Source organism: Cyanistes caeruleus, chromosome 8 (genome assembly GCF_971803275.1).
Source record: "Cyanistes caeruleus chromosome 8, bCyaCae1.hap1.1, whole genome shotgun sequence".
In the NCBI taxonomy this organism is placed as follows: Eukaryota; Metazoa; Chordata; class Aves; order Passeriformes; family Paridae; genus Cyanistes; species Cyanistes caeruleus.
Window position 1 is genome coordinate 27215297 of NC_141708.1, and position 26441 is coordinate 27241737.

At 38.0% G+C, this 26441-nt stretch overlaps 2 protein-coding genes across 7 annotated transcripts in view; one reads left to right on the plus strand and one right to left on the minus strand.

The window, feature by feature from the left end:
• Window positions 1–26441, plus strand: part of WAPL (WAPL cohesin release factor) — a 134982-nt gene that overhangs the window by 10490 nt on the left and 98051 nt on the right. The gene's annotated exons all lie outside the window — the stretch shown is intronic.
• The window catches only part of OPN4 (opsin 4), a 41444-nt gene continuing 16588 nt past the window's right edge, over window positions 1586–26441 (minus strand). The window contains exons 1-12 of one of the 2 annotated variants that reach the window (XM_023930061.2): window positions 25120–25436; window positions 18394–18536; window positions 16413–16546; window positions 15043–15246; window positions 12961–13132; window positions 11914–12078; window positions 9211–9318; window positions 7880–8060; window positions 6187–6333; window positions 5609–5677; window positions 5136–5171; window positions 1586–4291 (exon numbers count right to left, since the gene is read on the minus strand). In XM_023930061.2, the coding sequence (XP_023785829.2) occupies window positions 4100–4291; window positions 5136–5171; window positions 5609–5677; window positions 6187–6333; window positions 7880–8060; window positions 9211–9318; window positions 11914–12078; window positions 12961–13132; window positions 15043–15246; window positions 16413–16546; window positions 18394–18536; window positions 25120–25146 (1578 nt within the window). In that variant the 5' untranslated portion in view covers window positions 25147–25436 and the 3' untranslated portion in view covers window positions 1586–4099. Of the gene's footprint in view, window positions 4292–5135; window positions 5172–5608; window positions 5678–6186; window positions 6334–7879; window positions 8061–9210; window positions 9319–11913; window positions 12079–12960; window positions 13133–15042; window positions 15247–16412; window positions 16547–18393; window positions 18537–25119; window positions 25437–26441 lie in introns of those variants that run through there. The other variant, XM_086900908.1, reaches the window with a different exon arrangement.

A 26441-nucleotide genomic window follows, 5' to 3' on the forward strand; every position in this document is an offset into this window, starting at 1 on the left:
TTTTCTTTGCTCTGCAAGCTGGGTATATAGAATTCCTATGGTGTGTCTCCAGCAGAGCCCTGGTGCTGCCAGAACCACTGCAACTAAAATAAGTGTTTTCCTACAAAACACAAACAAAACTTTTATAACTGGTTTGTATCAGACTGTTAAGCTAGTTTTGCTGTGGAGAAACTTTTCTGCCTTTATTAATCTGCCTTACGCTGATTATCTGCTCAGTCTGTTCCCCTTAGAAGGGAAGTAAATAGGACAGCTTGTAAATCTTCTCAGCTGTGAAGTCTGCATACATTTGAAAATGAGCATTTAGGTTATAAATTCGAGGGGGTAAGGGAAGCACAGTAATCATTTAGTGTACAGGATTGTGGCTCATGTCTAAAGTTGCTCAGAATGACACTAATAAGAATTTATTTACTTGTTTCAAGACTGCTTTTATATAAACCTATTTATAATATTCCTATGACAATAGCAACTCCAAGGCTACAAACACAAGGGTTTCAACAGAGATACTTGTTACCAGCCACTGAAATACCATTGTTTGATACTAACACTGCATTGCAGATAGGGGCCCTCTCTCAGCAGTGGTTTCAGCAGCAGAGACAGATAGGTGCCCCATCAGGGTTACTGGGACAGCAGTACCTTTCACTGAGGGATCAGAGGATGAGGGGATGTGGTGGCACTTCTTGGGATGGCCTGAGGAAAAAATGGCACCAAGTGCCCTGAGGAAAATGGGCACATGTGGGAATGATGACTTACCTATGTTACACCCTAAATCTCTAGAAACACCCAGAAAAGCATTGAAGGTGTCTTTGTTTACTTCTGAATGTCAAGCTTGCTGTAGTTTTTGAACATTACTTAAAGGAAGATACTGTTTGCTATTCTGTCTTACTTGAGAACGTGTGAAATGTCAATACTCAATGTCATGTTCTATGATGACACTTTTAAATTCAGTGGTGGGTGTAAAAAAGTTTCCAGAAGTATGGAATGTGAAAACACAGGGAGTAAGACCCTGGTTGTATGTGAAAATTGGAAAGATTGGCAACGTGTGGCTGCTGCCTTATGCAGTCCTTCAGTCTTGGCTTGCAGCAGCCGTTCATTACACTGGCTCTTGGCACGTCTTTTGCAGGTCCAGCAGTAGTGACCAATTGCTCAGCAGTTTTGCAGAATTGCTTGAATGATCAGACCAAACAGTTTTGCTGGTGACCCAAGCCTGAGTTTGTGCCCCCATGAAAGGGCAGAGCTTGTGTGTTTAATTCCCAGCACCACTTGCCATTGCCTTTGCCAGCAGCCTGCTCTGTGAGCAGCTGCTGGAGTACAAAAGGCCAAAGGGAAGTGTCTCAGATTTGCCCTAGTCCTTTCACACTCCAAGTCACTGGAACATGTCCAAGTGCATGGTAAACTACAGGCGGTCTCTGCAGAACAGCCTGTACAGTTGACTCTAACTGAAACGTGAATCATCTCAGTCCTGAATTATTTTAATCCAATCAGTCAGTCATCTGTGTTGAAGGGTGTAAAGAGACAGCAAAACCAAGAGAATGGCTGCCAAGTGGAGGATACAGGACACAAATAAATCTGCTAGGATGAGATGAAATATGAACTAATAATGATTTATTCCAAATGCCGCAGGGGTTACAGTGTGAACCACTTGTAGAGATATTCAGATGAGATGAATTTTTTAGGCTTTCCCCTGTATGATTTTTATAGACACAGCAGAGGTGAAGGGAAGGCAAAGCTGTTAGTTACACAGAGAGTACACACAAGGGTTTTGAAGTGCTCACATACAAATTCTCCCTAATTAATATATGCTTTACAAGTCTCTTGTAAGTAGATGAGCATGAACAGCTGTAGTTCTTTTTATAGATACAAAGTAATCTCTAATACATGTTGGAGTTGAAGGATACAGAGAACAACATGCTGTGGATTCATAAAGCTCTTCTAGCCATGGAAGTATTCTTTTTATACCCTCTAAAAGTGGAAGAGAATGCAGAAGAGCGCAGAGTGCAGTCTTGAAGAATACTGCTTGGAACAAAATCATGACTGGGGTAAAGGATCTAGCTATTAGTGACACGTATCATACACTCCTTGTTAACACATTAAACAGCATGTGTGAGTTGGACCTGTTTTCTTGACAGGTTCAGTCCATTGTGACCCATATGAAACAGGCAGCATTTGCTAATGTTTCTTCCCATCTTTTAGTACTGTCATTGGCCTTCATAATAAAGAAAGAAATACATGTTCCATGCTTTTAAATATTTTTAAAAGCCTCAGCAATAAGTCATAATATAACTCCTTAGACTTGAGGAATATCTTTAAACTTGCTTCCTGTTTGAAGATGTTTTCTCTCTTATTTCTCCTTATTGCTAGCTGTTTATATTAGTTTAATATTGTCCTCTGGTGGGAGACAATATCCTGTTTTAGTAAGTGAAGGGAGAGATTCTAACGACTCCTTTCCATCTCTGATGCCTATGATTTCATTTATATGAAAACACTGTGGATTTTGAACAGTGTGTTGCTTTTGGCAGTTTATTACCAGCCTGAATGCCTCACTTTTTTCTTGATCTAACATTTATCTGCTGCAGAAGTCATTGTCTCCTTCATTTTTAGTTTTAATAACCTTCTTTTTAATAAACCCCAGATTGACCTAAGTTTCCAGTAGTTTACTTCAAAGCAATGCCCCTGACCTTCTGATTTTAACCAACTGATTTTTCCTCTCAAAATAATAAGCTCATTACATTTTTATTGATTTCATGGCTTTTTCTGATGTGACACAGGGAAGAATCGATTGACTCAGGACAAAATGCTTTGCTGGGTTCCCTCCATTATTGCAACCAAAGCGAGAACTGCTGGAGGGCCTATGAGGAAGAACTGTTTCAACAGCGCTTTCTGCCCTGTTCTTTTGGGCTTAGCCCCACTTTGGATTGACTGCTATGATTGCAAATGAATTTTGTTCACTTCCTCTTACGCAGTCCAAGAGACACCAAGGAAAAGCTGAAAGTCAATACTGATAGAATTCTTCCCCTTTCCTTTTAGGGGAAAGAAGTACAATCTTGTGGATTTAGTCACTGTGGAAGAAAACCCTCAGCTATACAAATGCTGCTGCTTAGAAAAGGGGAAAATGAAAATGCCAAAGTAGGGGTGATGTGGATTTCATACATCGCTAGAACAACAATTTTTGGGGAACTAAACCTTCTCTTCCCAATACTTACTTTAGAAAAGCACATCAAAGGGTAAACAGCTTTGAAGTATCAGAAAACACATATATTGACTTACCTATAAGACATTTCAGTACAAACATTGCTTTGTATTCTGCATTCTTCTCATGAAACCTGCTAAAGGAAAGTCAGAAGGAGTTTTATAATAATCTCCTATAGCTCTGGGGAAGTTAGCTGAGAACGGGTTAAAATCATCTCTTAAGCCACTGTTGGAAAAGAAGCTAAGTATGGAAAGGACCATAACCTTTTCCTCAAGTGTTACTGCTTTCTCTTTCCCTGTCTCAGAAATTAAAATAAAGCTATGAGGCTTCAAATTACTGCTAAAGTGCATTGCCTTTCATTGGATTGTAGAAGAAAATGGGGGGAAAGGTATCATTAATGAGAGAAGGGATCACTGACTGTGTAATTAAGTTTACATTTGGTTGAGAAACTTCAAAATAATGAAGAAACCATCTTCAGGAAATAATGTACATTTCCCCCCAAATTTCTCAGCTTTAGCTCTGTAATAATTTTGAAGTTAATACACTAGGTGAACAACGCCAGTTTTGAATTATCATACTTCTTTCCCTCTCAAGTTAATCCTAGAAGACTTCTAGGTAAGGTCTGTACTGGTGGGAATGTACATGAGCAGAATAAAGTCCAAATGAAAGAAATTTTTTCATGAGCTGCATAAAGAAGAAATATTGAAATTACAGTGTGACTCAGATCAAGATATGATCCACTGGAGAGAGTTCTGTTGCTGAAAAGATCACTCCTCTTGTTTTTATCCTTGCTTGACTTGTGCTGTGTCTTTGTAGGAGCATTTCAGACCAATCTAGGAAAGTATTCTGGATTCAGCCAGTCCACAGCTGCTCCAGAGCTGTTGGCTAAGGTGATGTTCTGACTTGCACCGCTCAACTGCTGGACTTCTTGTTCTGCTTGTGACTGATGGCTTTAGGGTACAGGAAACCAGAGTTGTATCTAGAAGGCAGCTCTACTCCTTGGACACTGCTGCACGTTATTGTAATACTGGGTATCTGGGCTGAAGATGATCCCTGGTGAGACTCTCCTTTTCTTTGTCCAATACTGTTCAGGCTCTCACTTTTCTAAAGGATGCAAAGATTTACAAAAAATGGACCACACAAACATCTACAAGGAGATCCCACTGAATCATCTATAAAAAATGACATATATTTAGCAATTTGCTACTACCCATGGCTGACTGAGAAGCAGACTTAAATGATGTAGGGAAAAGTAGATGTGAACATTTTTTAATATTTCATGAATAACTTATGAAAAAAAATCCCCCACCTGTTAAACAAGCTAATGTACTAAAGCATTAAAGACTTTGCATTTGCTATTTAAGTGCTGGTCTACTTTGAAGAAAGACCAGGCTAATGACAACACATTCAACTATTAAGAGAAATACTGTGAATATGCTCAGCCAGCCTGTTCAATCGGATAAAGAGTTTCTCCATAAAGAGGGACTGCTTAGGGTCTTGGGCAAGAGATAATGTAAAATGTAGTGTTAACAGCATGGATAATTTGAAGGGGGAAGCAAACTACATAATGAGGTAAAAATTGAGGGAAAGATTAACTAGCATTTTTTGATAATAAACCATGTTAGCTGTTGCTTGCATAGTACAAAAAAATCAATTAGGATGGGGCTCACAATAGCTCATAAGGATCATTCCTAACAATAAAGAGACAATTTAAGGTGATTGTATTAAATTTGGGTTAGTGCTGCAAAGAAAAAAACTACTTTGTTTTCATCCACCAGCTCTTTTATTTCCGTGCCTGCTGAGAATTAAGGCAAGTTGACTCACTTGTGAGAGATGTCAGATATTTTTACCCATATGCAGTTGCTGTGTTAGATGAAGAACAAGCAGACACTAATACGACATACAACATCCTACTGAGTAGGTTACATGGCATGTTTCAAAAACTGACCTTGATTTCCTCCAAGCTGCATGTTTTAGATGATTGCTGCAACCCAGAACAGAGAACATTAAACAGTTAATAACATAACTTTGTACAGCAGTCCTTGCCGCAGGACTAAGGCTGTCTCAGAGGTACAGCCATCAGAATGGCTGTCTCAGCTTACCATATACATCATTAATATAAAGATGGCACAAAGTTAATGCTTCCATGCTCCACTAAGGAAATCACAGACCTCATCAGAGGACTTATTAAATTCAAGAAAATATTCAGGTTCCTTGAAGAAGTTGGACTTCAGAAGAATCCTGTAGTACCTATGTTCTCCTTCTGCTTAGTTTCGGCAATGGTCTACCCTTTGTGGTCATGTTTTCTGTGTTGTGCTGGGAATAGTGTAACTTTTGCATCTCAAAAACAACTTAATTTGTGCTCAGGGACTGGGATTGTCATTAGTTTTTGTTGCCAAATATTAAAATAATAGTTCTTACAGTAGGTGTAGCCGTGTACTCTGTGACATTCAATTCCACCATCAATATGTCATCAGCATCTACAGCTGTCTGAAAAATGAACACAGATAAGGCAGATATAAATGGCATAAAGGTATGTCACAATATCTGACATGCAGAATACATAGGGAAAAAGAGGACAGCAGATGATTGACTAAAAATTAGTGATATATTAAAGATAGCCTTGTTTTTCACATCTTAGCAAATTTGTTCCTTTGTTAGCAAATGGTGAGACAACAGAAACATCGACCAAGTAATTTGGACAGTGAAAGACAAATATTACTAAATACACACTTAAAACCAAACACAAGACAGCTCTCCATTCAGATGCTAAGTTCTCTAAAACAGCAGCAGAAATGCAATGAAGACAGCTGAATAATGAACCAGGCAGGAATAAAAAGCTGATGACCTTTTACAGCATCTAAGTCATTACTCATTGTGTTAACTCATAGGTTATCCGCTTCTTCTTGGCAGGAACCTTCATGATTAATTATGGTACAATGTACAGATTTGTTAACTTGTCAGTTGTCCAAGAATTTAGGTATTACACAGTCTATTACCTTCCCACAATTCCCAGAATCCTGGCTTGTCAGTTTGGCTCTTATGTCAGTAGCCTGAGTTGTGTCTTTATCTGTTTCATAGGAAATTTGTCTTCTGGCAAGTCTGGAGAACGTACTGGGAGTATCGGTTTCTGTTTCAGTACAGCCCTAAAATTAATACAGCAAAAACATTCATTCTAGGTACCTTTGACTTTCATCCAATTTGCTCCTTTTTTACCTAGACAGAAATCGTAAAAGAGACAGGTATTGTATAAAAGACATTTCACAGAAGTTCTACCATATATAGCTTCATAAAATGTTTGCTTATAAGAAGTAAAACTTAAATTATCAAGTCTGTTGTGTCTAAAATTCAGCTTACTTTTTTTTTCCTCCACAGGATGCACTGCAAAATTTGAAAGAAAATAGTATTTTGTTACAATCTATTGTTGAAACTTCTCTGATGCCTTTAGTAGCTCCAAGGAGACAGTGTTTCCATGGTACTACCCACTTAGGAAGTACAGGTGTTTGGAGGAATTAGGGCCAAAGTTTCCAAAGTGGCTTGGGTGGAAGCAGAAATGAAGGAAATGTCTCTGGACTGCAGAATCAGTCCTTTAGAAGTATTTTGTTTCAGGAAGGAGTCTTGTGTTTTATCAACTTTGTTCCACTTAGTGGGAAAACAAAACCGTATTACTGAGGGAGTCTGTTGTTTTTTTAAGAATCAGGATTCGCAGTGTAACAGATGCAATATAAAGATGTTCCTTTTCTATTAGGTTTTAAAACCTTCCACCTGACAGGAGGCTACCAGCCAGAAGAATTTCATTTTGATTGGACTGAAAAGTCAAAGGAACAGAGAGGGCAAAGAAATTGAAATGTCACTGTTAAAAAACAACTATCAGAATTCAGCGCTTGGCTGGTTTAGATACGGTTATTATCCTGGCTGTGAAAAAGAACTGCCAAGAAAATTTTGTCTTTTAAGTTATTTGGAAATTTAATTTTAAATTATTGCAGTGAACTAACTAATATGCTTATTTAGTTACTAATATTACTTTGAGTTACAGGAGGGAGCCTGGATGCCAAAGACTTGCCCTGTTTTCAGCAGCTGTGTAAAACATTTGTTTTGCTTGCTGAGACTGGCCAGCAGCAAGCTGTTGAGGTCTTCTGTGAGAAAGATTCTGTAATGGTTTTACTGATTTGTCTAAATCTGATGATTAATATGTTTCCAAATCAATTCCACTTTCAGAAAACTATCTATTTCATTACCACCTTGCTTTCACTAGAGAACTATTTTGTTCTCTGTACAACAGCAGCTTCTTTTTTCTGTGTCCAGTCTGCAAATCTGTGGTCGGACAAGCTCTACCTAAAAGTATGATCAGACTTTCAACTGAGCTCTTGACTCTGTGCTTCCTTTATTGTTACCCATAGGTAAGGCTTTATAAATATTTACCTATCAGTAACACTTCCTAAAATTCCTGTTGTTCCATCTTTCCATTCTTCTTTCAGTGTCACCAATCATCAAGAAGAAAATTATTTGCATTCTACTTTTATACTTCCGCCTTCTGTCTTTAATTTTGCTTTGTCCCTCCACTTTCTCTGGAGCTTCTATAACAAGCACTATAATGCATTTCATCTAAAGAAACTACCACCTGGAAAGACTCTATATGAAAATGAATTGCTTTGCAATTAAAAATGGGTGTATGGGAAGTGTCTCCCTTACTGATTCACTGTCAGAGAGAGAAGACAATCTCCTTTTTCCTTTCTGCAGCCCACTTATCTCAGAAGACTGGCTGGTTACGGTCGCTCGTCTGGAGGAGTGGTAACTGCTGAAGGACTGTGAGTCTTTAGGAGAAACTCTCAGTAGGGGTCCAAGGCAAGGAACATATGTTGCAATGGCTCTTCTAATGGATAGGAGATAGAACCAGTCAGATTTTCTTTTCTGTTAGCACAAAAATTCAATCATCATAAACAATGAATTTATTCAGAGAGATGAACTAATACAGCATGGACTGGAAAATTACTGGGTACAAAAAGAGTTTTCCAGATATCAGATATCTCATCTACAATCATCCTGCAAGATGACTTATTCACAGTGTTCAGCAGAACTCAAATTTATTGCTTGGCAGGGATAAAGGCATTAAAATATAACTCTTGGAACTGAAGGCAGCTATTAAAATGATGTTTTATCTGCTTTCAGCTTAATCAGGGCAAAAATAAAATGCTATCCCTTTAAACTGAACCTCACAGAAGTACTACATAATGAATTATTTTAATCTTCCCCTAAGCAGCTATTCTAGCTTCTCTTACACATCTGCTGGCTATCTGTAGAGTTGTACAGAATGTGCATTTATATGACTGCATTACTTTGCTCATATGCAGTGTTGGGAAACTCTGGTCTAGCTTTACTCTTCCTGCCAGCCTTCCCCACGTAGATGTTCCTGCCCACCTCTTCTCTATCCTCAGTAGGTCTTTGTAAGTGGTGAAACAACAGCCTATCTGTGGCTTTGCTGCCATCTGTTAAATCTTACTGCCTGTATGTGAACTTGGAGTTGTAATGACCTTTCATGTTACCTGTCAGAGGAAATACCACCTGAAGTATGAAAGCCTTGAGAAACATGAAGAGGATACAGAAAATAGGGAAGATGTGGTTTGGCTCACTGTATTGCCTCTTTCACTGGCCTGGTTAATGTAACAAAGTGCTATTTGCAGCACTGCCCAATGTCTGCCTCTCATGAAGACAGTTAAAAATTGATGGTGCTTTCCTTTGAGATGGAAAGGTTTCCAACTTTTATCATGCTATAGGTAAATACAGATCAGTATCCATAAACATTTCTAACTACTATCTGTTCAGTAATTTGTTCCAAGTACAAATTCCACTGACATTTCTGTGGCATTGAGGAGAGTTCCTGGGGAGGGCAATGCTGTCCTACAGAGTTACAATGAGCAGGTAAGGGAGAGGTCAGGTACTAAACCTAAAAAGACCTAAAAGTGATAAATTTACTCTCAGATTTTCTTTGCTATATTAAACATAGCTTGTAAGTGTGAACTTACCTGTATTTGGGGTGAGTGATGGCATAAATGATGGGGTTATGGATGACAGAAGCTTTGGCAATCACAGCTGGTATGGAGTTCATTAAAGGTGTTAGGACATGGGAATACCTAAAGTAATACAAACACATCATGTATTTACTACTGAGTTCTGCATTGTCTGTGCAGTTACACAATGCCAAGACAGTGCTTTAAGGCTCTAGACAGAGCAAAAGGGAAGTTCTGTACCAAAACAGTGAGAACAAATTCTACATCCTTTGCCTATGAAAATCAACATCCATCTAATTGTATTTCTGAGAAATATGATTTTCTTGGGGCTTCTCTGGCAGTACTTCTCTACTATGATGCAGGATTGTGGTAATTCTCATGTTGTTTAACCTAGGGACAATGTCAGCCCTTAGGAAGGCCTCAACATCCTGGTGAGGAAGCTTTTCATCATACTACGGGAATATATATGCTCTGTGATGAGGTGGAAATGGTTTGCCAATTGCAATATTGGACCCATTTTGTCAGTTGCTTGAGTGTTGAGATGCCATTTCACCTCTTCAGGCTTTTTTCTGATAAGGATGTTCTCCGTGTGCAATTTCAGCATGGTTTCTCCTGATCATACTTTAAAAACATTGATTAGAGGTATAAATCTTCACAGACTCTGGATACACAGTGTGACCTTACTGGAATGGAGATTTTGACCCTGAGCTGAGAGAATGCTTTGGTAAGGCTGATGGAGAGTTCAGCTAAGAGAAACAAAAGGCAAGCAAAGCCTTGTGTTTAAGCTAATTATTCCTGTGTTTAAGCTAATCATTCCCAGAAAATGCAACCTGTAGAACAAAAATATTAGTGACCATGACTGTGTGCTAGCTCACCATTCCCCATTCAAAATACTTCTAAAAAAATTAAAAAAAAAAAATTCTAAAGGAATTAAGGTTCTTCCTTCCTTTTTCACACATTTTTGCTCGGTTAGATGAGTTGTCTTTAGTCCAAGACTGACTACACCACACACTCCGTATCTGCCTCCCACATGTAGCATGCAGTGAGATTTTATCTAAATCCCTTGCAATAAAATTTCACAGCAGACATCCAGACTTGATATATTACTCTCTGAAAAATCCAGGTAGGATTGCCTAAAAGACATAGTTCAGAAATTGAAAAAATCTGAATGAAGCTATGTTGCTCCTGAGATATCTTTATAAGCAAAATTTGAAAATGCTAATTTCTAACATACTGCAAAATTATAAAATTGTTAATTTGTTCAGATTTTTGGGAGTGTGAGACATGAAGTAGAAGCCAAGTTCAGCAGGTACTTGATCCTCCTAAGGCAGGTGCTGAATCATACTAGACAGTGCAACAGTTCTACTTAGTGGTCAGCTTAAAGCGTCTCCTAATTGATTTTCTTTGAAGTCTCTTACATTATTGCAAGGTAGCTGTGCTTCATTTCTGTGTCTCCTTGCTTCTCCTCTGTTTCTGACTGCTCACATGTCACCAGTGTAGGATGTCCAGTACCTAAGTTCTCCTTTGACAGGAAGTGGGACACTTTAACACATGCAAAGGGTCTGTGTTTCTGAATGAGGAACATGTTTACCTTCATGGAGAAAATGTTCATTGCAGCTAAGAATTACCCATCTGCATGCAAAGGGAGAGAATTCACTTTCCTCAGTATTTTTTCTTCTTAAACCTAAGACTTTAGAAGTGCTGTATTTAGGAAACTGACTTTCTAAGCAGTGTTCAAGACAATAGCCCTGCAATAGCCTCTTCCTTGGATGTGTAACAAAAATCACCCTTGTCTCCCAAAAAATGCTCTGTCCTAAGTAAATTTGAGCTGTGTGCCAATTATAGGAGCACCTACTTTTCTCTGACTTGAAAAATACAAAGAGAAGTGTTTAGTACTGTCATAGGAATTGTCCAGGTGAGGTTTTGCAGGTGACAAGCCTTCCTAAAACAGATAGTCACACACATTTTAGAGAGGCTAAACTGAAGCACAGGAAAATTCACACCTTGAGGTGGGAGAAATAACCATGTAGAGCCAAGGCATCTGGATTCCCAATCCATTACTTTTGTCTGGATTGTATCAACTTTCTGGTGTCAAGCTACATGTTTTAATATTGTCATGCTTTCATTTAAATTACTGTATAAAATACTGACAATTAAATAGATAAAGAACATGCTACAATGATTTATATTCATGATATTTTATATCCAGTATCAAAAAGCTCCCAACACATGTATGTACTACGTTTGAGCTTGCTTATACATGTAAGGAATTCCAGCAGTTTGATGTCACAAAAAAAAAAAAGAATATACTTTTATAGATTAAAAGAAATAGAGAAAAAAGAGAATCAGCCCCTGGGAGGATCTTTTTGGAGTGCCTTCTTTAGCATTTTGGTGCTAAATAAAGTTCAGATAGTTCAAATATCCTAGCATAGAAAATGCATTCAGAAATCTTCAGCATGGCAGTTTATGTTGTCAGTAATAGTATTCTTGTTTTCTCTCTCTCTTTTTTTTTTTTTTTTTAAATTTTCTTAAAGTCAAACTTAGCAAAAATCAGTCAACACCTGCCCCATCTATTAAATATCACTCCTAAATATGTGAATGTTTTGGACATGCTTCAGACATCAAACATGACAAGTAGCTTTGACTTTCATCTGTCTTTAACAATTCCACATCTTTGGCTTTCACTGAATATTCCTTTGCTGATACATTTATAATTACCCAGCAAAAGCTACCAGAGCAACAACAGAGTATGGTGACCAGGAAATGACAAAAAACAAGATGACAATCAGTGCAATTTTGGCCATCTTCCATTCATTTTTCATCCTCTGATACTGTTTCTGGAACTCTTTATTTCCACGTTTGCATCCAAATATTTGAATAGACCTAGGGAAAATAAACATACAACAGCAAAAAAACTAAGGTAGGGAAGTGAGCAAAGAGCTTCATAAAGTGGGACAACAATTACTCTTTTGGTACTTTAGGCTAAAACTCATGCAATTCTGACTTGCATGTTAATGCAAGTACGTGACCCATCCTTCACAATTCAATGTACTTCTGTTGCACTAATCAATGGCAAAATGAATCATGTGCTTCAATGAAAAAATACCCCTGTACCAAAAGATTTTCCACAGAAAGCAGGTATCCAAGCCTGCTATTATTATCAAGCCAGTTGGATAATGCTGAGTTAAAGACAGTTAGAGGAGTCTTTGCTTCCTTGGGTCCTGTTTTGCTACCTTGCTGTCACTTTGTACTTCTGATCTAAGTGACCAGATCTGCTGGGATCTACGGGACTGGTACCTACTCATGGCACATGGAGTGGCAGGCTGCCCTTTACTTTTGAAGTAACAGCTTTTTGTTTCAGAGTCCTAATATTAAATCTTTAATCATCTTTTCACCCCTTTCTCTTGTTTTTAAATTTATAAGTTCAATTCCATCAATTTTTCTGTGAAATAGTTATTGATACACTGTCATTAGGTGTTTCTGAGGTCCTGTTTTGTTTTCATTCCGGTTGCTTAATTTCTGTACATTTTTCCGAGTCATTAGATAAAATACTGATAAGCTCAAGCCTAAATTCAGGAATAGCCCTTCTGAGAACCATACTTCTTACATGTTGAGTATTGACAGAATTCTCATTTAGTTTTCTGTTTCAGTTGTGCTTACAAAATAAATGTGAGAAACATCTCAATTTTCTTCTGTTCTTTCTTTGTTTTAAGAGAACAGTCATTTAAAGAGAAAGATAAAAATTTAGGACTGTTGGCTACTTACTTGTTGGCCTTCTTGATAGCCTCAAAGATAGAGACATAGCTGTATATGATAGCAATCAAAGGAATGAAAAAGACAAAGCAGAAAAGCAGCATTGTGTAGGCACGGACTGATGGTGTGAAAGTCATGTAGTCCCAGGAACAGGAAGTCAGCAAACCCTCAGGAACATATGCACCTAGAAAGGAAGACAGGAGAAGGCATAAACCATGAAGTGATTGTTATTCTGAGTGCAGAAGTTAGAGAAGATACTCAGAATAACATGAGGTTTAGTCCTATTCTCTGAAAGAGAAAAAAGGGTTTAAAACTATAAACAAATCTTAATGTAAAGCACTTTTATATTTTCTTTTATTTAGTTTCCCCATTGTATTTATGTTTAGCCGTCTAAGGCTTCGGAAAACTGAATTATTTTGCTTCAGTCTTGAATATTGTTTAAAACTTATCATAGTCAAAGGGAATCTCTCCAAATACTTGTTTGGATCTTGGACAGTCTTGGCCTGTATTGTTTTTAAATATCTCCATTTCCTGTCAAAATGCTTTCTTCCTAAGGAGTCAAACCAATTGCTCTACGTACCACTTTTCTAAGTGTGTGCAGATAAGAGAAATTTACTGGGCAAAGGAGAAAGATTTATTGTGTAGTCCAAATTATAAATTATTTTGTCATGAAGTAAAGCTAAATAGAAATAAAAAAACAACAAAAGCAAACAAACAAAACCCCAAAAACAAAAACCATACATACCTAGTGTTCTGCCTGAAATAAAATATATTCTCTTTAAAGGAACTGTTTTGAATTGTTAAGTAAATAAATTGGCAATAACAATGTCTTTTTACTTTGGAATTTTAATTTTAATTGTTTACGCTGCTATTTTCTGTTCCGCTTGTAAAAATATTGCACCAGATGTTCTCAAATGCATCTAATTACAGTGTGAGAGTTCATACTGTGGGCACTATTAGAATCTAATTACAAGATAATAACACACTTCAAGCAATTATTCCACCTTCTTCAACTGAGAATCTATAATCTAACTCCATATTGTCATTTTGTTATTGTAACAGCTCCTCACTCAACTAAAGACTGCTTCTGTGAGTATTGCAGTTAGCCTGCTTAAGCATGCTTCATGTTTAGGGGGACCAGAATGGCAATAATACAACAGCAAGGTACAGTAACAAAACTCTGCTGAAATTCTCAACTCAGTACCTGAGTTGGTTGTTGCAGCCTTTACGAGTCAAACATGTCTATGTTCTCACCTCAGCTGGCAGACATTCTCTTCTGGAATTAGGGAGCATAATGGTGGGCTGTGGTTTTGAATGATGAGTTCGTTCCAACTTAGTGACTGCAACTGGTGCCTCTTGGGAAACAAACTTAATGGTAGTGAGGCAGATTCCAGTGAGGAAGAATAACAGAAACTGGCTTTGACACAAATTGCAATGATCAAGGTGCTGTATGAATGTTTCCAATTTCCATGTGAAAAGGATTTACAGTCACATTTACAAAGGCATTTTAGTTACTACTAAATGCCATGCTTATTGGAAGCTAGTGACAGCACCAGTGACTGAATGGAGAATGTGGACCAAGTGCAATTTGTCCATCCAGAACACAGTCAAGATTTACTGAAGATCTCTTGGCACAAATGCTCAGACTGTATTCATCTTCTCTGTGAATAAAAAATAATTAGATTGACACTGTTGTCTTAGACAGCACCTTTGGGGATGAAAATTCATCAGAAATAACACAAATACATGTATTTAACTTATGTATTGTTGAATTTGATTCAATGGAAGTAGACACGGGATAATGAAAAGGCACATTCTTCATAAATTTTGGCCACAAATTTATTTACTGTTCTTTATGCAGCAAGTTATATGCTTAAGGAAAAGTGCCACTGTCATATAATATGCTGTAATGTCCACTGCTTTATTTTCTTTTGATTAGAGACCTTCAGTTTCAACATGTATTTAATCTCTTATTTTCATATTGGTCTATTCAAGTCTCGTATGTGAGCTGTTAATTCAGCCCTCTTCTGTACCTTTAACTGGTCTTTAATCCAATACTATGAGGGCAAAAAAGTTTTATTCCAGTTCACTTACTCCATCCAAAGAAGGGTGGGAGACTCCAAGCCAAAGAGTACAGCCAGACTCCTACCAGGATTATTAGGGCCTTCTTCTTTGACGTCACTCCAACAGAAGCCAGAGGTTTAGTGATGACAAAATATCTGTCCAAGGCAATCACCGTCAAAGTGATCATAGATGTAATGCCAAAAAGAGCTCCGCAGAAGGCATACAGCTCACAGCCTTGCAATGAAGATGACAGAAGTAGCAGTGAAATTAATCTATCCGTGCTAATTATTTCTAGGAGAGTTCAAGTCTGCCTAATGTCTTCTGGAATTTGTACTGCAGGAAACTTGAGTTTTCCTGCAGTTACAGTGCTACTTCAAAGCTGCTGTCTGTCTTGCTAATTACATTATCCATGGAGATAAACTTCAAAGATTTTGTTTGCTTCAATTGCCGGAGACAGTAATACTTAACATATTTTCACTCATTGATTTCTGATGTTTCTAGGGGGATCATTTCAGCAGTCCATTAATATCTCGTTCAACTCCAGTTTTACTGCAGGTCCCATAGAAGCAGCTGTTTTGCTTAACAATGTGATATAGTTACTTTGGTACTGTTCATATCTCAAGGGCAGCAAAACTGAAGTAAATATGAATATATTAATGACTAATTTAGCTGAAGTAAATATTCAGACTATGAATACATTAATGAGTGATTTTAATTGTTCAAACTACCTAATGATTAAAAGCAGTGGTTTGGATTAGTTTTAACATGTATGCAAATGAACACTTAATGGAAGTAAAATAAAATACGCTATTGGTCATCAGAGATCAAAATAGCAATTTTACTTCTCTGAGTTTCCTTTCTGTCAGTACCTGTTCAAAAGGCAGACTAGTCTTCCTCTTATAACAGTTACGGTGGAAGAATGAAAGCACCTTCATTCCACATTTACGTACTACACAGGAAGTGTTAACATTTCTGTTGTGAAAAATCAGGTTTTCCAGGCTTTCTTGCCTCACCTATGCCAGATCCAAGTCCCAGAGCAGGTTATTTAGAAGGACTTTTAAGCTGGTGTGCTGAGGGTGAGTGCTTCTTTGTCAGAGGACTCTGACAGTAAGTCATGAGGTGATCGGACAAGAACAATGGCAAGAAGGTTAGTGCTGTCCCTCATGTTGCCAGCGGTATGGCCCTATGTGGTTTTTGTATCTGTCTCATTAATGTAATTTTCTTCTCATGATGGCAGTGTATTTATTGCATACAGACACAAATATTCAAAGAAATGTTTCAACACTGAAACAATATTGAGAAATGTTCTCAATATTGCAAGAGCACCTGAGGGTAGATAGATTAACTGCCACTATTGTAAGAACATACATAATGAAACCTTAGAAAGAATGTATACAAACCTTTCTCGCCAAAAATCCAGTGTTTGTAGAGGCTGCTGGTGAAAAAAACTGGAGACTGTGTAATAGACATCAGGAAGTCACTAATAGCTAGATTGATGATGAGTATGTTGGCTGGGGTCTGAAGGCTCCTACTCCTACAGAGATCAGAAGAAATGTTGCTAAACACTGCTGCACTGTTAATTATGCTGTTACTCATTCCTGTGAGCTCGCAAATACCAAGGAACACTCCATGGAAAGCTAAAGCAGAGTGCTTCTCGTTTCCCTCATGAGGGAACGCAAGCAAGGCTCAGTTTTACACCCTCATACTCCTGTGCACTTTACATGATAATTTTGATAACCTGCTCAATGATGGGGATAAATCACAATGTTCTTTAAATATTCTAACCAGTGCACTGCATGTCTACAATTATCAGGAAGTTAAAGTTGATGTACACTATGGATTTCTGGATCTGGTTAAGCAACAGGGATTAAGCAAACTCACTATGAACCACATCAAGCACTTTGTTTTATATCAGTTCTCTGTGACACTCATTTCACTGGCCCAGACTATGTCTTTAAAAGAGCAGTAAGCAGCCTTCAGTGTATTCTGCCTGTTTTTGTTATTCATAATATTACAGTACCGTGTTTTAAAGTGTACACATAAAAACTCAACCAAGAGCTCTTCACTTCGGGGCTTAGTGTAACTGAGCTCCTTTCTCAATTTCAGTCTTAGACATAACTGAAAAACAGGTGAATAAACCATGTTTTTTTGTACTGGCCCAGAATCAATCACTAGGACCACTGTCCCCTTTCTGTCAGTTTAGGACCAAGGAGGTATTACTAGTAGATGCTTAGGAGTTGTGTGTATTTGTTTGTAGTCTGTGAAGTCACTGAACACATTTCTGTTTCATGCGGCTGGTTCTCTTATGGTTTGCCGTTACCTGAAGCTGCTTTGTAAGCACCTAAACTATTTTCTGAATTTCTGATGTACTCGTTACTTAGCTATCAGTATCTCTTTCTGTCTTCATATCACCTTCAAATGAAGACAAGCTGTGTCCTCCAGTGTAAGTGCCATAACTGGATATCCTATATGGGACCAGCCAAAGAGCTAAGCTGGCTCATGTACTTATTCCTCACATATCTGGTCTGCGTGCCAACACCTTTTTTGTCTTCTTAAAGCCACTGTCATTCTCATTTAAGTGTTGCTATCTACTCTGAATGAATGTGCTGAAACCTACTGCCCATAAATACAGGCTTGAGACCAAGACAACTTTCATCTACACTTCAGTGATCTAAGTTAACACAGCCAAATTATCCTATAATTTGTTACTGTTATTTTGGTTTATTACATTAGTGCCTAAAGACCAATCACACAGTAGAAGTTCACTGGCTTAAACATCATGTCAATGCTCTGCCCCAGTGTGACAAATCAGACACAGAATGAGGAGTGAACAGGAATGGTGAGCATATGACATTGTTATCAGAGATCCAACTTTCCTCAGATATAAAAGTAGGAATATGGCTTTAGCTAAAAGAAAACAATCCAAGTGTTGGAAAATGTGAAAAAATGGGACATGGACACTAATGAACAAGGGGGAAGAAAGAAACTGACTAGTAAGAAACAGGAGGAAGGAAGCATCTAAAACAGAGCAGATTTGTGAGGTACAGAGGTGCAAACCAGCCCATCAGTTCAATGCAGACATAGTTAGCCAGTAGAAAAAAAGTCACTGTAACATTTCTGCTTTGGCTGCATTTCTGTTGCTTGGAATACCTGGGTAGTTCTTTGCAATCTTGCTAACAATTTTGCTCTGGCTGTTGTTAATGGGAAGAAGTCAGAGGGAAATGGCAGATTGCCACTCTTCCCTACAGCAATGTCTCTTGGTGCATTTTACCCTGCCAGTGAAGTAGTCTGATATTATTTCTGGACTGTGTTTGCAGTGCACAGGATACAGTTCAAGTTCATACAGTTGAATATTTAAAAAGACATTCAAAAGAAATGTACCTGCAGAAAGCATAGAAGACCAGGAAATTACCCAGAGTTCCTGTAATCCCCACTATAAGAATGACAACTCCAATTGTATAATGGGCATGATCTGGGACATCCACTGTGGGAAAGGCACGAGGAGCATCTTGCACTGTCATCTTCTGTGGAGCAAATAAGAGGTCATAGGTATGCCAAACTTTTCTGAATAACCTGGCATGTGCTTCTCTAGAAGGGAAAACAGTCAAGAATGTAAAAAGGCAACAAGCAAAAAAAGTCAGAGTAAATTCAAATTCCATTTATTGTTGATCATCTTTGGGGGATAAATATGCCATCATCAGTGCAAAGGGTGGTTTGTATGCTTACTGCAGATTTAGAATTTTGGTGAAGAAAAACAACCTAGTCTATCCCAAAAGGAAAATAAGGATATAGAGGAGAAAAAGAGACAGGAAGGGACCTGTTTCATTGCATCTGATATCAGTATCTGATAATGCAGTGTTTAACAACAAGTAAGCTTCCTATAGGTTTAATTTCAGGGAAGTTTCTGTACCTGTGAAGTAAAATTTCAGTTGTCCTCTGATATCATGGGTTAGACTTCTCTAACTAAGCAGAAATGTTCTATGGTTAAATAAGCATTTACTCCTATATCAGTATGGCCACTTCATTATTCCCACTGAGAGATGCTGAATTTTGAGTTGCCCTCAAGAGCTGATTACCAGAAGCCTGGCAGCTTGAACAAGAGTCTCTTGGGAACTAAATTAAGGATCAGAAAAACTAAACCACAGATCCTTTATACCTTATGCCTGGTTTCTACGCCAGTTCTGGTCTGCCTGAATAAAGGTATTTTGCTTTCTGTGAAGTATTTCATAAACCACTTGATTGAAGCATTTGTATCTTAATCAGCTAATAACTTACAACAAAATTCATTAGCCAAGTCTGAAGATTGCAGTATTGGAAATGGGTATTTTTGACAATAGAGGAGGACACTACTTCTGAATACATCTGTGAGGTTATTACAGGCAGGGTGTATTTAAAACCAATGTGCCAGTAGCAAGAGGTGAACCCCAGGAGTGCCTGGAATTCTGGATGAGATTACTTTGTGTGCTGAAGATCTGCCCACAGCAGTCCTCAACCACCAGAGTGCACTCCCTGGGTTTCTACATTAGCAGCAATGAAATGCTGGACAAATACTCTGATCTTAGAGAATGAAAATGTAGTTCTGGCTGTTATTGTAATTGAAGCAAAATGTTAAGTTTGATATACTGAATGACAGTATCACAGCATCTATGGTTCAGGTTCCTGCAGCAAAGTGCAAGTTGGCATAACATCATTAACATCAATGGGCATCTTGCCCAGCTAGAAATTGCTGTGCTCAACACATTGCCTAAACTAACAAAAATAATCCCATACTAATAGCAAGTGGATAGGGAGAGTCTGAGATAAAACTCTTTCAAGCAAATGAGATCAGGTGTTCTTAGGTTTGGGTTGGTTTTATTTCTTCTTAGTCTTGTGGCTCGAACATTTTTAAACACTTGCTCTGCAAAGAGTTAATTATGATTATTAGTGGAATGGAGATTTCTGATGTTTTTTCCCTGTAGCTATCCATTTAATCAGAACTGGATCAGTGTAATAGAAGTGATGCAACTAAAGGAGCTTGTTTTGGCTGTGAAGAACAGATTAAAGTGGCTTGAATTTGAATAAAATTTGTGAAGCACTAAGGACAAGGAAAAATTTAAAAGATAAATATAAATACATGGAGAAATCACTAGAGAGGCAGGGTTAGTTAAGGGAAAGTAGAAGACTTTAAAATTACTTACTCATTAATGAAACAAGTTCATAGTCAATAAAAATGTCTAGAGTGAGAAAAAATAAAGGAATAATATTTACACTGGAGCAGTGTGCTAGGGCATAAATTATAAAACTACATATATAATCAGGAGAAGGTGTATGGTAAAATGAATAAATTAGCATTTTAGTGGACTTCCTGTAGGCCTTGGATTTTTACTAGAGGATATAACTCAGATGTTCTCCAAGAGATAAAAATCAATTATTTAAAAAGAGTTGTTTCACTATTTTAATTGGAAACACAATTATTCTTTACATCAAAGAAAGGTACTAGTTGATCAAGAAAACATTAGATCAGGCCTAAGCACTTCAAATACATCACTAAGTTGCATATATACACACAGCTTCCTTAGTAGAAGACAAAAATATGTGCCAGTATCAAGTTCAGCCCTTTGTCTTCTGCAGGGATCAAAAGAAAGGACAGAGAGAAAAAGATAGTACTTGAAAAATTCAGGTCAGCAGGATAATCAAGAAATCAGATAATTCCCAAAGCCTTTCTCTATTTAGTTTCTCCAGTGCAGTAGCCCTGTTTATTCTGTCTTCTATTATAATCACAGAGTACAAATACTTGGTTGGCAGGGGAGAATAAAAATCCCCCTGTTGCAATCCATATTGTAGCACTTGTCCTTTGAGAATACGGCAAACAACTATTTCAATTGCAGTGATACAGCAGTGTTGCCTTGCGTGTTTTCTGTTCAGCCTTCTTTCTATAAACACCTCGTAATAAAGACATTTGGACTGGGACTGGCACTACATAACATTTTGTTAGCAATGGCATTGAGGGCACTCTCAGCAGCTTTGCTGATGACACCCAGCTGTGTGGTGCAGTCAACATGCTGGAGGGAAGAGATTCCATCCTGGACAGGCTTGAGAGGTGGGACCATGCAGACCTTATGAAGTTCAACAAGGCCACATATAAGGTCCTCCATGTGGATCAGGACAATCCCAAACACAAATATAGACTGGGTGAAAAAGGGGTTGGGAGCAGCCCTAGGGAGAGGGTCTTGGGGGTGTCCATAGGATCATAGAATGGTTTAGGTTAGAAGAGACTTTAAAGATCCTCTAGTTCCAACCCCCTGCCATGGGCAGGGACACCTTCCATTATCCCAGGTTACTCAGAGCTCCATCCAGCCTGGCCTTGAACACTCCCAGGGATGGGGCATCCACAGCTTCTCTGGGAAGTGTGTTGCAGAGCCTCACATCCTCAAAGTAAGGAATTTCTTCCTAATATCTAATCTAAACCTACCCTCTTTCAGTTTGAACACATTACCCCTTGTCCTACCACTATGTTCTTGTAAAATTTTCTTGTAGTTTCTTTAGGTACTGGAAGGCTGTTCTAAGGTCTCATCAAAGCTATCTCTTCACCAGCTCAACAAACCCAACTCTCTCAACCTTTAGTCAAGTTTAAAAGTAGGTTTTATAACTTTGTTTGTCTTTTGCTAGAGCTGTGTAAGAATTTATGTTTTTTAATCTCTGGAAGGCGTATCATTTATTAGTTATTTACACCTTAGTTTTGCAGAAATAATTTGAGAAGTGTCAGACAATCATGCCAGCCTGCCTTTAGCCAGGACTGAGCATTTCATAGAGATACCAAATATACATAATGAACAGTGATGTGGGAATTTAATTTTAAGAAGAGTCTTAGTAATTGTTTTGTATCCCAAAACAGCATTATTATCCATTGGAAAGGAAAATCTTAGTCCTCCATGAATTTTAATCCTCCACATATAGGTGTAATCCTTTGCTAAATCCTACTCTGTCATTTTCCTCAATTGATGCAGAGTCAAAAAGTTATGGATATGCTCCGTGTCATTGTGTTTCTTTCCAGCAAGTTTAAGTGTGTCCTTGTGGAAGCACTAGAGTAGAGGGAAGCAGGTAGGTTTAATGAAGTTTGCCTTCTTAAAATGCTCACTGTTTTCCCTAAAGGAATATTTGTCTACTGCATACAACAAAACAGCTAAAACTGAATTGTGTTTTGTTGTAGTTTGTGTCAGTTGTCTTGCAGTAGTAAACTTGCCTGAGACTTACAAACTTGAGATGCTTTCTGGGAGTTTGAAGAAAAGCAAATGTTTTAAAGATAAATATGTCTAAATCCTTGCTGCAGCACAATATGGAGCCTCATTATTCTGTATTTACTACTTGCTGCCACAGCTGCTTGCAAGGGAGGCAGAATTCTTCATTGAAGGACAATCTGAGGAACCAGCTTCCTTCTTTAGGAAGGGACAAAGGCTTGGTGCAAGCAGAGAAGGGAGTAAAAATGAAACAGCCACAGGGCAGATTCATTAAGGCACAAAGGGCAGAACTTGTAGTTCACTATGAAGTTTGTCAAGACCCTCCAAGACACTAATCTGACGAGAGTTGAAAGGATAAAGAAACTCCTTTGCAATCCAAACCAAAGTCACTATTCCTAAGTGATTTGTCCAGGTAACAAGGAAATCTAGACTGGATATTAAACCCAGGAATATTTGATGCCTGTGTCTGTTTTGTCTTGGGAATCCATTTATCATAGTTTCCTAAAGAGAATTTTTTCTAAATAGTTACTTCATAATTGATTAAATAAAAATCCTCAAATCAACCAAACCTGCTAACCTCTGAATAAATTCTAGTTGAAGAATATAATTTTTGAAAGTCCAACACACATCCCCATAGCATGATGAAGGTATTTGTGTACAAGTGATAAAAGGACAATATCTGAAGAATAGAATTCAGCTATTACTGAGAAAAAACAGCTCTTCTTTTTCAGAGTGAGTAAATAAAATCATATCACTGAATTACCTTTTACTTGGAGATGTTTATTTCTGAAGTCCTACTAAAGGTAACAGTGATGAATGTAGGAACAAGGCTATGCAAGCAAATACTCATAGTAAATATAAATCATATCTGATGTTGGCCACTCCTCACAGTCTCACAATGGCAAGAGTAAAATATCAAGTTTAGTTATAGCTACAGGGAAAGAAGAAATCCTCCTAAGGTCATTTGGGCATTTGAACATATTTTAGTGCTGATTCTGATTGGTTGATTGATTGAGTTGTATGACATTGATTCCAAAGCCAGGAGCAGAAAAAACCGTCAGAGACATTTTCTCAGCTACTCTGTCTGAACATGGCGGAAGAATTGTATCTAATTTGGTGTAAAACAAGACAACAAAAGGGGAAAGAAAATAGGGCATTCTATGTAGTTTCTTTTATGAATTCATCTGACTTCAAACTGTAGGCACTAGTTTTGCAGGAAGAATGTTAGAATAGAATAGAGCCCATTTCCAAAATATTGCAAGTTTTGGCAGTCCAGTGTGAACTTTGGTAATAGAATAAGTTTCTTTGTTCTTAATTTTCTTACAAATGCAGGTAAGGAAGCCACTTATTTACACAGTATGACTTGCACAACCAATGACAGTGTTAGGCCTTTTGCATTAAACAAATTACATAGTTTAGAAAAATTACCTGACCAGAAACACTGTAATTTCCTGGGGTTCCTTGTGTGATATTTGTACTGCCTACCTACAACAGGCCTCAAACAACTGATGGCACTTATTTTCCTTTACAGAGCCTTGCTCTGATTTCTGAGCTTGCCTCTGTGGGCACTTGCTTTGTGATGACAGGCAGCACAGAGAGGAGTGTAATCCCCCCTCAATTATGGTTTCAGCAGGGTGACGCTAACTGCTAAGCCCTCTTTCCAGTAGACAGCAGGGCTTTCCATAGATGATGTTTGTCCTGTTGAGCAATTTGGATAGCAGATTTTGTATCCTATCTTTGGATTTAATCTCAGCCACAAGCAGTACACACTGCTTTCACTCCTGAAACTCTCTTAAGCCAGTATTTTTATCAAGTTAAAATACAAAATTTTGGCGGTGCAGACACTTGACCTAGGGAGAGGAAAGGGACAACTAATTAGATCTTTCAGCAGAATATGGAAAAGATCAATTTTTAATTTTCCTGTGTCCCCAGAATCCTTTTCCATTTTTTCATGCACTCTCCAGGCTCTTTTCTCCCTCCCTGCTACTTTCTGCTATCCTTTTTCACATGTTATCCATCTAATTTAGTTTTATAAGTGCCTTAGCTCAGGACACTATTTATTTTTCAGTAATTTTTCGGTAATATACTGTAGATATCCAGGTTTTATTAAATAATAGATTTTAAGCATTTTAAAAATTACGCTGGTTCATGTTTTCATTATAAACTTTAAAACATACTTTTTTAAAAACAGCACATGAATAAAACATGTAGTCCTAGTAATATTCTGAGTGACAAAGCCAGGATGAGGACTTCTGAACTCTTTTGGTTCAAGTTTGTGGGGTGGGATGGAGGCAATTTTTAGCAAACCCAAAAAATTCCATCCTGAAGTGTCATCACAAGAGATTCTCACTTTCACACTTCCAAGGAAAATGTCTTTCTCTTTAGTATATAAAAACTCAGAAAGAGCTTTGAGAGGACTTACCTGAGAAAACCTTCCAAACAAGTTTCTTGGGTAACTGCACATAACAACTCTTTTAACATTTACATAAGCACTCCACTGCATTTACAGATTATTACAGAAATTATGGGGATTTCCACCCTGAATAACAACACAAGAGAGCATTGTGTTTGAACTGCTAAACAGCAGTTTAACGTACAAGACCGTCTTGTTTTGATAGTTTGCAACATATTTGATGCACTTTACCTTTAGACATTCCTGCCTGTTTTCTGCCCATGCAACTCTGCTGAAAAACAGGTTGTACAGCCCTTTCTGCATTAAATAAATAGTTAAAGGAATGAAAAGAAGTTTTAAAAGTTTTTGTTACGTCATTCATTATTGCATTGCAGCATTAAATGTGTACATGCTCCTTAACTATCCATTTACAGTCCCATAAATGCCAGCCTTGCCAGAGATCTACATGCTGAGCTTTAAGTAACAGAAAACACTTACTGTTGGAGCTCTAAGAGGCAGATCCATCGGTGTGTAGCCATTGGCTTCCGAGTCATTCCATGCATTGAAGGACTCCACAGTTTTGGTGCTCTTGGTGTCCTCGGAGGGACAAAAGATCCCCTTCTGAGTGGGCTGATTATTCAGGTGAACAAAATCTAAGCAAAAACCAAGAAAGAAGAGCTGTCCTCTGGATTTAAGTCAGCCACTTTACCTTTGAGTGTGTGAAGCAGGTTGTTAGATTCTTTGGAATGGTGTGAGATCCAGTGCAGAGTTTCTCACTAGAGCTTCAGATTGCTTCAGTCCATCATCAGCTTAGCAAAGGGCAGCAGCAGCGGCTTCCATTTAAATACAGGAGAGGGCAGAGTCCGCACATGCCCAGTTCACAGCTTGTTCCATCCTGATTCCAGCTTTAATGACAGCATAAAACTGATGCTCACTTAAAAGTGCTGGTATCTGTTTTTTGCCTTTCACCAATGTATGTCTGAATTTTAATGCTATTCCCACACTATGTCTATGAAGACAGAGAAGTTAAAAGGTGGAGTTTACTCTGTCTTCAATATAGTTATTTTTTATCATATTGGTGAGTTAGTTTTTTGTAGTCTGTGTTTAAAGAAGATGCGTGTGTACAGTTCTGCTGAAGTTGTCAGAACTCAAATAGATTCTGATATTTAACAATGTGGTTGTATGCACTTCTGTCTTATAGAATTTAGGTCATGGTTGTTTGTTGGTCTACTTCTAAAAATAAACAAAACATAGGGATAAAACCTGACATCATCCTTTTCTGCTGTTTAGTTAAAAAACCAAACAAAACAAAAATCCCCAAACAACTATCTTAGGCAGAAAACAGCAAATATCCATCTATTTCAAGAGTTGCCTGCTTTCTTTTCAGTTGTGTTTAGGTAAACACAAACAGATTCTCATTCACACAAATCTGGCTTTACAATCCACTGTGCAAAGACAGATGAATTGCTGTATTCCCAGTTGAAGGCCCATTACTGTTGTAAAGTGAGGTTTAATTGCAACAGAGAATTAGGCACAGTGTGTGAAAAAGCTTTTCTAGCAGATACTGCAGCCTGAGCATCATGGAGTTTAGGCCTTCCATCCACTGTCAAAATGACCCTGATGCAGGCTATTAGCTTCACTGCAGTTGGTATTAAAAATAGATGGTGTGAACTGTTACTGGAAAGCCATTGTGAGAAGACTGTGTTAGTAATGGTGGGAATTGCATTCCCCCAGCTCTGCACTCATACCTTTTGTTAAGTGAACACCTGCAGTACCTAATCATAAACTGAAGGGTTGCATTTCTTTGTATGAATGGGAGC